At 34.6% G+C, this 13,471-nt stretch overlaps 1 protein-coding gene across 2 annotated transcripts in view; it reads right to left on the bottom strand.

Annotated features, from left to right (window-relative positions):
- The window catches only part of GRID2 (glutamate ionotropic receptor delta type subunit 2), a 1,495,815-nt gene that overhangs the window by 360,897 nt on the left and 1,121,447 nt on the right, over positions 1 to 13,471 (bottom strand). For both annotated transcript variants that reach the window (XM_024246001.3, XM_054554182.2), the window contains exon 9: positions 1,715 to 1,816. In XM_024246001.3, the coding sequence (XP_024101769.1) occupies positions 1,715 to 1,816 (102 nt within the window). The remainder of the gene's footprint in view (positions 1 to 1,714; positions 1,817 to 13,471) is intronic.

Raw genomic sequence — 13,471 nt, 5'->3', positions numbered from 1 at the left:
CTGGAGTTTTCATGCTAATCACTGGAGGAAAGACTATTAATAATTTACTGTACTTTAAATGTCTTTTTTAAATATTAGTACATCAATGTAAATGCATATCTACACCCTTAGGTACATACAGAAGCAAATTCACATTTAAGTTGTGAAATACTTATAATTATTTACCAAAAGCAATTAAGACCTTTTAAAAATAACTAGGAATAATTTATGGGCCACAAAAAAAGAAGAATAGGTTACTCACTTGAATATCCTTTCATAGAAAATATTCACAAATCCACTTTTCTGACAATAAAATTACATTGCATATATTTAATTTGTAGTAAACAATGTACAAAGGGCAGCAACTGGTGTTATAAAATTTGATGAACATCCAATTAGTATCAACGTATCAAAAAGTCTTCCTCTCCTATTTACTAATTCTGCAATTTACCTAGCCCATAGGAAAATCTTTTTCAAAATTAAAAACAAGTAGACTTTTCTGAAGAAAAATAAAGTAGTAACTATGGACTATTATGTTTTGAAACAGGCTATAAACTAGGACATGATTAAACACATTGGAATAGCAAAGGAGAATGTATGCCTTCGTGGTTTATGGCTATTTAGACAGAGCCCATTTGAGTATTTTACTGTTTAAGAATGTTTATATTAACATCTTATTGTATATATCTATTAGGAAATAAAACTATAATGTATAGAATTATAAGTTATCATTTATTGATTTTTAATAAGTAAATTAAATTGTAACAGATCTTTCCCAGGTATACAGTAGACTCTCCTTATCCATGGTTTCTCTTTCACCAGTTTTGGTTACTCCTCAATCAGCCATGGCCCAAAAAATATTAAATGAAAACTTCCAGAAATAAACAATTTGTAAGTTTTGAATTTAACATTGTTCTAAGTAGCATGATAAAATCGCGCACCATCCCACTGACATGCCCTGGATGTGAATCATCCCTTTGTCCAGCATATCCACACTCTATAACCTACAAGCCCTACACAATGTGATTGTGTTGAAAGAAAACATAAAACTATCCACAGTTTCAGGCATCCACTGGGGGTCTTGGAATGCATTCCCCACAGATAAGGGGAAACTACTGTAATCCTATTCAACATTCACAGAATCACTAGATGATGAGTTCTATCAAGACAGAATTATATCTGTCATTTTATTTGTCAATGTCCTCAGTAATCAGCACTGAGCCTGGAATACAGTCGACAATAGATGCCTATTAAACAAAAGCTTCCCTTTGAAGTAGGTTCTTACGAGAAAAAGATTCTCAGTTTGTTAATATTTCACTATTACAGAATGTACATTTTACAAAATCTACCATTGTTTAGCATGGTCAGGGTTATGTTCATTTATAGTTTCAATGTTCACTATATGTTCACTATCTATGTTCACTATAGTTTTAATGAAAGAAGGCCTGAGACACACCTTTACTTTATCATGTGTAGAAAACTGTAGGATGGAAATTGAGCCTAAAATTTCTAAGAAAATTCTTAACACATGCACTGTAATTAAAAGTCTGCAAAACTGTAATCCTGATCCACGTAAATTGAAGGCTGTGAAATATGACCATTAAAAAATCTTAGAAAGCGTATTTAGAATTTGTTAAAAGCTCTTTTAAGATTATGTCATCAGTTAATAAAAGAAAGAAATATAGGATAAAGTAACCTCCAAAAGTCAAAACCACAAGGCTCAGATAATACTTACCAGAACAGTTACCACACGTAGAACCACTCCACGCATGTTATTCTCCAATTTCTTGTCAGTCAGTGACCCATTCAGACCTGTGACAGGATTCCAGCACCCAAGCTGAAAGATAAGACAACTTTGGTCATTTTTCTGCCTGAAGAACAGTCCCATCACCTGTGTATAGTCCTTATGGAGAACTATGTGATAGCTCTTAGAATAATTGGCATGGAAAGAGTACTGCACAGGTTTTCTTTTTAAATAGGAAATGAAGTTATTAGAAATGCCATTTCTTGCTTTTAAATATCATCATATGGCACATGACAGTACCCAATGTGCTTTAGGAGGCTCATTGAGGATATTTCACTTAATGAGGAGTTATGTATACACCAATCACTCAGTCCCAGTAATGCACTAATTGGAAAAATAATAGCACATATAACTCTACCATAATGTCTCTTTTAATATATCAATTCCTGTAAGTTAGATTCTCTAATAGTTTCAATGGTTTTAATTTGATCTTATATGGCTTTTACTGGGAAAAAAGGCACTATTTTTAATATGGTTAAAAGGGCAACTGCTTTTATTTGAAAAAAATCATGTGTATGTCTTTGTTTTCAAAGTATTCATAGCACATAAAACAATGTAACTTGCCTTTTTGGCAGTGTTATCAATTTGCTTGGAATATTTTGGCAGCAGCCTTTCCCTTAAAGTCTTGCAATGACTCACTGCTCTTTACTCACCCAAATGGTAGTTTAATTTTATGTTGTTATATAGGTCTTATCTCTTGGAATATACAAATCTGAGGCTACCAGTTTTTAAATTACTGTCTATATATCTGAATAGGATAAAAATTGATGAGTCTCAATCAAAAATATGGAGAAAAGAAAGAGATGATTTGACTTGAATTAGCATATAACTGTTCACGGAACAAGGCTACAGAGAGAGAGAATGTTGTAATGCACATCTTGAGAAGAAATTTCCTATTATTCATCCTGAAACCAGCTCCATGAGCCTTCACATTTGGGAACATATTCTGCATGTGCACACTTAAAAGTGTAACAGATCTTTCATCATATTCAGAGACTGTTTTGATTAACTGAATGGTCATAGGGGCAAATGGTTATTTGTGCTGTTTCCTCCTGATGATTGTGATTTATTTCTTTTTATTGCGGTTTGTCTGTAGCTTCCAAAGTCATCTACATACTGGCTGGCAAGTCTCCCCCACAAATAAACAATTTAGGTGCTTCCTATTAAAACCCAAGTTTCCCTTTAAGCTCCCCAAACGGTGTTTAATTAAGAAAACTAAAATATACATAATATATCTTAAGAGAAGGGAATGTCACAGTATAAACAGCAGAGCCAGCTTTTTCCTTATTAAAATAATTTGGAAAATGCTGCTAATTGTTAGTTTCAACTGTAAAAGCACATTAAATTCATACGATGATATGTCATTCTTAGTTACATAAAAAGCCTAATTAGAACTTAGATCCAATTAGCAAATCCAAATGTGTTGAAAGTCTAATTATCAAAGACACTGCGGTCCTCTTGCCAAATTTAAAACTTTATGAAATTTCTTTTGAGCTTTTCTCTTCTGAGGTCAACAAAAGTCTATCTTCAATTACATTCCCTGATGTGTGCTTTTTCTAATTACTTCCTCAAGAGGATTTTACTTTCCTAGACCAAATAATATTGGTGGAAAAAGTGATCTATAACATTAAGTGAAGAGCTATTCCAATGTGCTATCTCCACATATTACAACCATATAACTTAATTTTAAGCTTAACAAATAGCTTTTAAGATATAATCTTGTTCATGGTAAATATATCTAAGCTGCCAAAGCACACACAAGAATTTCTTTTCTGTCCGCCTTCAATTTGTCTCTTAAGTTTGGTGAACCTATTGTCAGTTTGTGTAAACAAATGACATCTATTAGCACCAACTTGACTGTACCATTTTGGTGTATTGAGTAGTCAAAAATATCAGCAACTGGATTAACAGTGAAACCTGAGCCATTTGTTTCAGCAATGCTATGGACAAACATTTATAAATATATAATTTCCAGCTTCCTCAGAATGATGTTCTCTTTTAAACATAACTGAACATGGTCAATGGTTTTATAATTGAAAGCATTCTAGTATTTGGAGGTTCCAAATAACAACAGCAAAAAAGCATTTGAAGTAGGTAGAATAGGTAAATATATCTCATCTTCTAACCTAGGCAATGACTTAAACATTATTTATACCATGTATAATATTTCTTTTCGTTTTAAAAATGTTTAATATTTGGATAGACTCTCTCATATGTATTACAAGACAATAATTTCTCTCCTCTGCTTGACAAAGACTTTTCACCTTTCTGTGTTCTTTTTTTTTCCTGCCTGACTCATATGTCCTTTGATAACAGCATTTGTACAGTTGTTCTTCTTCTTAATAACAGCAGTCTAGATTTTAGGATTGGTAAGTTCCATTTATTTAGCTTAGTTCTTCCTTCAAATGTACAAACAAACTTCAATGTTTCCTAAATATTAGCTGTGGATGTCAAGAGCTAGGATGCTCAAAGACTGAATTTGGAAGTAAAGAATGTTTAGGATACAGATTATCTGGAAAATTAAAAATAAAGTACATTCTCTTATCACATATCATAATGGGGTATAACTAAGAAATTATTAAGGAAATAAAATAATACTTATTTCCTATATTGATTACATTTTTGAACACTGTTTAATACTTTCTATGTGTCAGCCATGGTACTGAGCTTTTTATACATGTAAGCTTCACAATGACCACATGAGAAGGTGCTCTTACCATTATTATTTAATAGACAAGAAAACTAATGACTTCATTAAGATCACATATTTACTAAGAGGTGAAATTAGTATTTAATTCACTTCTTTTTAAAGTCCAGATACAGCATTTTTCATTGAAGTGTTGTTTTATAACTTATGAATCTTTTTCATAAATGTGATCTATTTAAGGTAGGTAGGGAAGATATTTCTATTTCATAGTCAACAACACTGAGACTCAGAATTATTAAGTGTTTGGTTTTATACTCCTGGGCTCAAGGGATTCTCCCACCTCAGCCTCCCAAAATGCTGGGATTAGAGGTTTAAGCCACAGCACCCAGCCTGGATTTCTCATTTTAACATTCTTTAATTTCTGTTCATATCCACTTATCTCCCTGAGGTTCAGTTCAAGCTTTTTTGTTTGATTATAATAACTTTTTAAAATAATAAGCAATAAAGATGAGTTAGATTCATATAGATTCAAATTGAATTTGTATCTGCAACTGGTAATGTTTCTTGTTGCATAGCAAGAATGACAGGCATAGTGTTTGATAAAAACTAGAAGAACTTCACTTAGGTTCAAGTGTGAGGCTTATCTAACAAGTCCTCTGGTTTCAATGTCTGAATTCTCATTAATTTGACTTCTCTGGTTATGTGGAGATGGTTGTTTTTGTCTGCTGTGTCTTTGATTTCGTTTCTGTTTTTTTTTTTTTTTTAACAATGAGTCCAAGACTAGTAAAGAGAACACACACACAAAATCTCATACCGTCTGTTCAGCTGAGTGCTTCCTAAATAAAAAACAATAAAGGTGGCCCCTGCAGCACATGAGACTTACAGAAAGTCACACCACTGATGGCAAAACAAGATTCACTATCTTCAGTGGTCTGGCAGTCTGAAGAAAATTTGGAAGGGATAAAAAAAGTAAACCCAATTCAATTTCCTTTCAATTACAGTATATTGACTTTGTATAGCATTTTCCGGTTATTGATTTGCTATAGTATTTTCTGTCATTTTAAGACCTTAAAATGCCTAGTGCTTTAATTATTTCCTTCATTGGAGCTTTGGCAATAATAATCTTGTAATATTCTGTTAAAATCAATGTAATATCTTGTGTTCAACAAACTGGGTTGATGTATTTGCATAAGCACAGTAGCCTGCTCCTAACATTATGTGTACTAATGATCAAGTTTTAAACATTTACTCTTTCTTCCTCAATGTTTCCACTTCTTATTTGCCATGGGCTGTAAGGAATGACTTGCGACTCTTGAGTTTTACATCATTATTTTTCAGGCAGTGTTATAATGTCAAAAAGAGCTGAACTGCTCAATTTTAATTTTATGCTCAATAGTTTGTAGGCTTTAATAACAGGAGTCAGGAGAGCTCTTAATTGAACACCAAATGGAATTCTCTCCATTTATTAGCTTGTATTCATACAGAACAAATGAAGCCCGTCTGTACGACCAATGCTCCAGCTGCCGGACACAAAATATCCACTGCACTGAGGACCTATGCTACCAGCCACAATGTTTCGTTTGCTTGATTTCTCAGCTGACAAAAAGAGGGAATAAAAAGCCATAGGCAAAGCAGCTTAAAAGCCAGCCACTTAGAAATGTGCAGCATTTATTTGGTAGATATTCTGTAAGGGGATAGAAAGTGTAAAAAATACATACGGCAGGTTGACTCAGATACATGTTTTATAGAAGTAAATTGGAATGTTTTCCACTTTGACATGTGAATGAATGCAGTGTGCCAGTAATCTCTCCAATGATAATTTTCTTTATGATATTTCCACCTGCAAAATAGGTTCAATTTGTAAAATGTGCTCCCTAGAGGATGATTATATGCTCCTAAGATTCTATTACTACAGTTTGGTCATTACTATAAAGTAGTAGTTGTTCTTGAGATTATGTGGAATAGCTTTAGCACTTGAGCTTCCTTCAGGAGAAAATGTCTTTGAAAAGTCAGAAAAAAAAATCACATGGTTCAACCACTTTTATCTCCCTGTTTCACTACTGAAAACAGAACCTTCATACTATGTAACAAGAACTTGTTAACTGATTCCTACAAATGAAGAAAACATGAGAACCAGCATATATATATACACACACATATATACAAATATGTATACATATATCTACATGTAGATATATTTGAATAAATGTATACACGTATACATATATATGTCTATATACACATATGTATAACCCACAGATGTTTTATGCAGTCATAATAATCACTCTATTATCAACTAGCATTTAACTGATTTAATGATATTCTATTTTTATAGGTTTTCCTTTCTTTTATAATTCTTCTGGCATAAAATTACCATTACACTACATTTAGAGGCAATATAGCATACCAGTTCAGATAAGAAGCTCTAGAAGAAAACTGATTGAGTTCAAGTACCTGCTCTAACACTTACTTGGTGTGTGCTGTTGGGTTTCAGTTTTCTCATCTCTCAAATGGGAATAGTAAAAGTGACTTCCTCATACAGTTTTTGGGACCACTAACTGATTTAAAATATGTTAAGTGTTTAGAAGTGTTCATGACACACTGAGACTAAAGAAGTGTTTGTTATTATTTTTCCTATATAATCAGAATTCTTTTGTGCCTTGCTTAGTCTCATTTTTCGGGTGACTTAGTAGTCTGAGTGATAAAACATGCCCTTAAAACTGTGGCTTTCAACTTTTGTTGACTATTAGAATATTTTGTTGACTATTAGAATGGAAAGCTTTAAAAAATTCTGATGCTCCATCCAAACCCCAGGACAATTAAGTCAGAATCCCCAGGAGTATAACCAAGGCATCAGTAGTTTAAAAGCCTTTCTAGGTGATTCCAATGTATAGCCAAGGTTGAAAACCACTGCCCTAAAACTTGCTTCAGGCTGGGTGCGGTGGCTCACGCCTGTAATCCCAACACTTCGGGAGGCCAAGGCGGGTAGATCACCTGAGGTCAGGAGTTCAAGACCAGCCTGGCCAACATGGTGAAACCCCACCTCTACTAAAAATACAAAAATCAGCCAGGTGTGGTGGCACATGCCTGTAATCCCAGCTACTTGGGAGGCTGAGGCGGGAGAATTGCTTGAACCTGGGAGATGGAGGTTGCCGTGAGCCAAGGGCGCCACTGCACTCCAGCCTAGGCAACAGAGCAAGACTGTCTCAAAAAAAGAAAAAAAAAAAAAAACTTTCTTCAACACACAGGGAATGCAAACTCATAGAATGGCTACTTAACGTCTTTTAATAAAGTCATTAATTTGACTGGTTTCCTTTGTGAAAGCTAACTAGGGATATTGTCTCAAATAAACTATTTTTTTATAATAAATATGATATGAACCTATAAACTATGTGCCAGAATGATGACTACCTTGTCCACAGTTGTACTCCTAGCTCTTATCATAGTATTGTTGTATTGGTACATGGCAGATTCGAATAAACAAATCCATGATTTAAAACTCCTGCTGTCCTCTTTATTCTTCTTTCTTTTTGGTTCTCCAGTTCAAGCTGAATGAAAAACCAAAATGTTTCCAACTAGATACCGTGTCCTAATATGATGTTGTATCCCTGAGAGTTTTCATGATTCTTCGGGGTCATTCCCCTCCCTCAAATTCTATTAGCTTTCCTTTTCTATCAGATCAGAATATTATTATTTTTTCCAATAATATTTTAGCATTTAATTATTACAACCTGATAAAAGTTGCTGGATTTTCTTCTCTTCTATTCCATTCTACCTTGAGACATTTTAAGATGTTCATTTTAAAATCACATTAAATTATCACTGTCTTTCCTATCTCCTCCATTAAATAATTAACCACTTAAGGTCATGGGTACCATCTGAATCATTTTTCTGTCTATTACAGTGCCTTTACCATGTTTTGTACCAGTAAAGTAATTTTTATGAAACTGACAAGGTTAATGTAAAGCATCTCTATTGCAATTTAGATCTTTACTCCTAAACAATAAAAATCTCAAGCTCAGCCATCTCCTTATATATTTCACTATCACTTCACTGTCTCTGCTTAGATACCTCAAAGGGAGCTCAAATATCTCTAAGATTAAGCTCACTATCTATCCCTACCTATCTATCCCTACTATCTGCTCAGTCCCACTAGCCAAAAATCAAGCTGTCAGTCTCACCACCTCTCAGATCCAATCCTTTGCCCAACTCTGCCAATTTCACCTCTTTAAAAATATCTCCTGAATCTATTTAACTCGTTCCTTCCTACCATCCTAGCCAAAGCTAACTTCATAGCTTCTCTTTACAGTCTTTCATTGCAAACATAAATTCTGAGATTATAACATCTGCTTAAAGTCTTTCCATAGTCTTCCAGTATTCTCAAGGTAAAGGCCAAACTTTGGATGTGGCCTACCAGAATTTGCATGATTTGGTATTATTTATATTCATAGACTCATGTCATAACACATTCCCTCTTTTTCTTTGAATTCCAACCATATGAGTCTTCCTATGGTTTCTTGAGTAAGACATAACCCTCCTACCTTGAAAATTTAAACATTGTTTCTAAAGCACTGACTAAAGTATATCAGAACCACTAGGAGAGTTATAAAAAAAGATCCCAACACCAAAGCCACACCCCATGCCAATGAAATCAGAATCTGGGCATGAAATCTAGGCATCAGTATTGTGTAAAGTTATGAAGATGATTCCAAAGTAGAGCCAAATGTGAGAACCAATGGTTTTGAATATACAGTTTTCCTTGATTGGAACAAGCTTAAGACACCTACGATTCTTTAATGAATTAGTAAAGTCATTTTTCCTCATCCTTTAGATCTCAATATAAACACCTGTAGTTTGGGGTAAACTCTCCTTGATCTCCTGCCCCCACCCCAGGCTACCTCATATACTGTAATACAGAATCATGTTCCTCTCTTTAACAGTAATATTGTAGTTAAGTTTGTTTAATATATATTTTATATGATTAATATTTATTGCAGCAATTATCTATAAATTTCCATGTGTTCAAGAAAAAATACTGTTTTGTTTCCTCTCCCATTTATTAAATACATAATTCTTGGCACAAAAGTGAGACCTCAATTTTTATTGGATACTAAACAAATTTAGATGATTTTTAAACAAGAAACCTAATACACGTTACAGTGATTGTACATCATTTCTTTCTTTTTTTTTTTTTTTTTGAGACAGAGTCTCACTCTGTTGCCCAGACTGGAGTGCAGTGGCATGATCTTGGCTCACTTCAGCCTCTGCCTCTCAGGTTCAAGTGATTCTCCTGCCTCAGCCTCCCGAATAGTTGGGATTACAGGCACACACCACCATACCTGGCTAATTTTTGTATTTTTAGTAGAGATGGGGTTTCATCATGTTGGCCAGGCTGGTCTCAAACTCCTGACCTCAGGTGATCCACCCACCTTGGCCTCCCAAAGTGCTGGGATTACAGGCATGAGCCACCGTGCCTGGCCTGTACATCATTTCTTATATGATGCTTTAAATAAATATCTCAATATATAGCCAACACCGTGTTACCAGCTATCAGCTGAGATTTTTCCCCCTTTTAAATTTAGATGGTGAATTTCCAATTATCTTTCTTCCTGAGAGCAGAAAGGTTAAACTCTGTATAGTAAAGATCAATGAACATTTTTCCAAAGCCTTCAGTATGAGGAATAATGATATTACCTAACCCTGGATAGAATAAAATAAGTTGTTTTATTGGAGCTATAATCTGAACAGTTATATACAAGCAATCATAGCAATAGTAATAATAAGAGTAATATCTAATCTACATTAGATATTTTTCATCTATACTATATCTCACTAGAAACAGAACCACCAACACACAAATGAAATATAAACTGTTGAATCTTTTGGGAGGATTTCTCCCAGAAATCCTCTCGAGGAATCCAGCTCCAAGTCAAAAACCTCTGTATGATTTTGCCCTGCCCTAGGCAATACAAAGGCTTTGCCTGGGAGGCCTTCACAGAGGAAAGCTTCCCTCCCCAAACTGACTTGCACAGACAATGTGCTGCAGTCTCTGACGGACGTTGAAGTCAAGGACTTAGGACCCCTGGCCAGCCATGTTTTATATATATATTTGCATTCTTAGCCCAGGAGCCTCCATTCAGAGGCTTCTTTACTGGGGACTCTGAGATGAGGCTTTCCAGGAGCCTCTGCCAAGATGTGCTTGTTGGGAGGAGTGGGTACCCTGGAGGACACTTTTCTCCATTCTGACTTAGTACTTGGTACTTTCCCATTCCTAGATCTTCCCCTAGCCTCTTCTCCTGCCCTCAGGTCCATAAAACCATAGGAACTTTTTGTTTGGGGTTCCCTGAGCAGTAAGACAGTTATCCAAAACTGTACTAATGCATCTGACCCTTGCGTGGTGCCATTTGTAGGGAAAATGAAACACAGGTGAAGCCGGCACTTTCTTTCTGGACTCTTGATTATACTATCACAGTAAGTGGAATAAAAGCTTAATTGTTACTTTCATTTTGGCTTATTGTCTTAATTGAATACTCCCACATCTGGCAGCTCAGCCCTCCCCAGCTCAGCTCAATTCTTAACATCTCCTATTTAATAAATGTGGTTTATATTTACTGAAGACTTCTTATGAAGCAGGTATTGTGCCAATCATTAGATATTATTTATCTTTTTTTGCTATAATCCTATCAGTATTATCCTGATATGATTATAATTATGCTAATTTTAACAGATGTGGAAATTGAGAATTAGAGGGATTAATTTACCTGTTCCAGGTGACTCAACTAACAAATGACATAGCCAGGATTTGAACACAGGCAGTATAGCTCCAGAAACTGCTGTCATTTTTTACCTGAATCAATGAGACACTATTTCAGAGAGGAATTAGAGCAAGGGTCATGCAGACAGCCATCATAGTTTTGAGTGCTCACTTCTCAAGGTCAGCTTTGTGTTTTGGGGTCCTCGAGAAAATATATTTTTTTAAATAATAAACCCTCTGTTTTGCTTCAACTATTCAAATTTGGTTTCTTTCATATGAGCTCAAAAATTTATACCTAACATATATGGACAGTATGGTAGATTTTGTGAATGCATATCTAACTCAACATAGAGAAAGGAAGATATTTTTCAAAGACAGATAAAGAAGTAAAGAACATTAGGATGCGTGGTTAGATTTTATTTTCAGTAAAATCAGTTTTTTAAAAACCTTAGTTTCTTGATCTGAAAAAAGAAATGTTTGGTTAAAAAGAATTCTAAACTCAAAACTCACAGCTTATTAGTGATTGGGTTTATTTTGTGAATAGTTTTTTTTATATTATCAGAAAAGCAATGTAAAATATATAAACATTGTTGTAAGTACCATTATTAGTAAGGATTAATGATATTTATAAAGGGGAAGCTTATGAAATAATTTATGTCCCCTACTAGACTGCAAGATCCATAGGCAAAGATCTTTGCCTCTTCTATTCACTGACGTATGGCAAGCACATGGAACAGGTCTAGTATACAATTCACACACAATGAAAATGTATTGCATGAATAAATGGGTCTTATTTTTCTCAAAGAAAGAACTAAGTCTCAGCAGCATAGAAGAGTTTTGTGGCATGCAGGTTTTATTTCAAGATGAGGAATAAATCAGTTAATCTCATAAAATGTCTAGCTTGGTGATTCTACAATTGTTTAATATGATTGGGTTCACACCAAGAGTCATCCCTGTGATGAACAAGAGAGGGTTTCTTATTCAGGTTTTCTAAATTACTCTTGCTAGAGATAGCACAATCAACCATTGCAATCAGTTTATCTGATGCTAACACCGACATGACAGTTGTCTAGGTCACTGTATGATTCTTCCTTTCCAGCTCCCTTGCTACCAGATGCCTTGCTCTTGCTGAAAATGTGCATGGAGTTCTTGGGTTTCATTGGTAACTATGAATCATCAAATGAGGAAGTACGCCTCTGAGCATTTTTTCAACTTTGAAGACAATTTTTATTTTATTGCAGAGTATTCCAAACATTTAAACAATTGCAACTCCCATAAATCATGAACTCAACAGGCATGTTGAAAATGCTAGCGTACTTCCAAAAAGAGTCATCTTTTTCCTTGTGGATTTATGTGTTCTTCTAATTACTCTTTTGTTAATCCTCTTAAATATGCTTCCCATATCTGTTTCCATTCGCAACTCTTAGCTATAAACTTATATGTATGATAAGCATGAGAAAGTCAGGGGTATTTTAAAAAGGAGGTCAGTACTAAGTGATTGATATGAAGCAAGAAATAATGCAGTGTATAATATGCAGCAAGAAATAATCTAGTGGATAATAATACAACCACCATGCATTAGTGTAAATACATTATTCTTCTACCACTTAAAATTTATAATTAAGAAGACAGTTATTTATTAAATACCTACTATGCTGGTTTTGTGGGGTACAAGGAAATATAAAACATAATCTTTAACCTCCAAGAGTTTGTGATTGTTTTTGAAATGACAAAACAGGAAAAAATTTTTAATGACAATAAATTCCACTAGGCAGTATATGACTAATTCCCAAATGACTGATATAAATAATAAGTGCTAAGTATTTTACAAAGGAGATATTTGTGAGAAAGGATCAGATGTCATCAAAGAAAATGATAAGAAAAAGCAGAGCACTGTGTGGTAGTCTGCCTGCAACATGGCCACAGATAATTCCTCCTATCCCTGTGCACACATACCATTCTTCTTTCAAGAGATGGAGTCCACTTCCCTAATATTGGTGTGCTCCAAAATTCATATGTTGGAACTCAATTGTATTAAAGGTTTAAGAAGGTGATTAATTCATGAGGGTTCTTCCCTCATGAATAGGATTAGCTCCCTTATAAAATGAACTGAAGGAAGTTGCCTTCCCATTTGGCCATGTGAGGATACTGTTCACCCCTTCTGCAAGATGTGCCACCTATGAAGCAGAGAGCAAGCCTTCACCAGGTATTGAATCTGCTGATGCCTTGACTTCTCAGCCTCTAGAACTCTGAGAAATAAATTACTACTATTTATGAATTACCCAAA

The sequence above is a fragment of the Pongo abelii genome, chromosome 3 (assembly GCF_028885655.2).
Source record: "Pongo abelii isolate AG06213 chromosome 3, NHGRI_mPonAbe1-v2.0_pri, whole genome shotgun sequence".
Taxonomy (NCBI): Eukaryota; Metazoa; Chordata; class Mammalia; order Primates; family Hominidae; genus Pongo; species Pongo abelii.
This window is presented reverse-complemented; position numbering and strand designations above follow the sequence as displayed.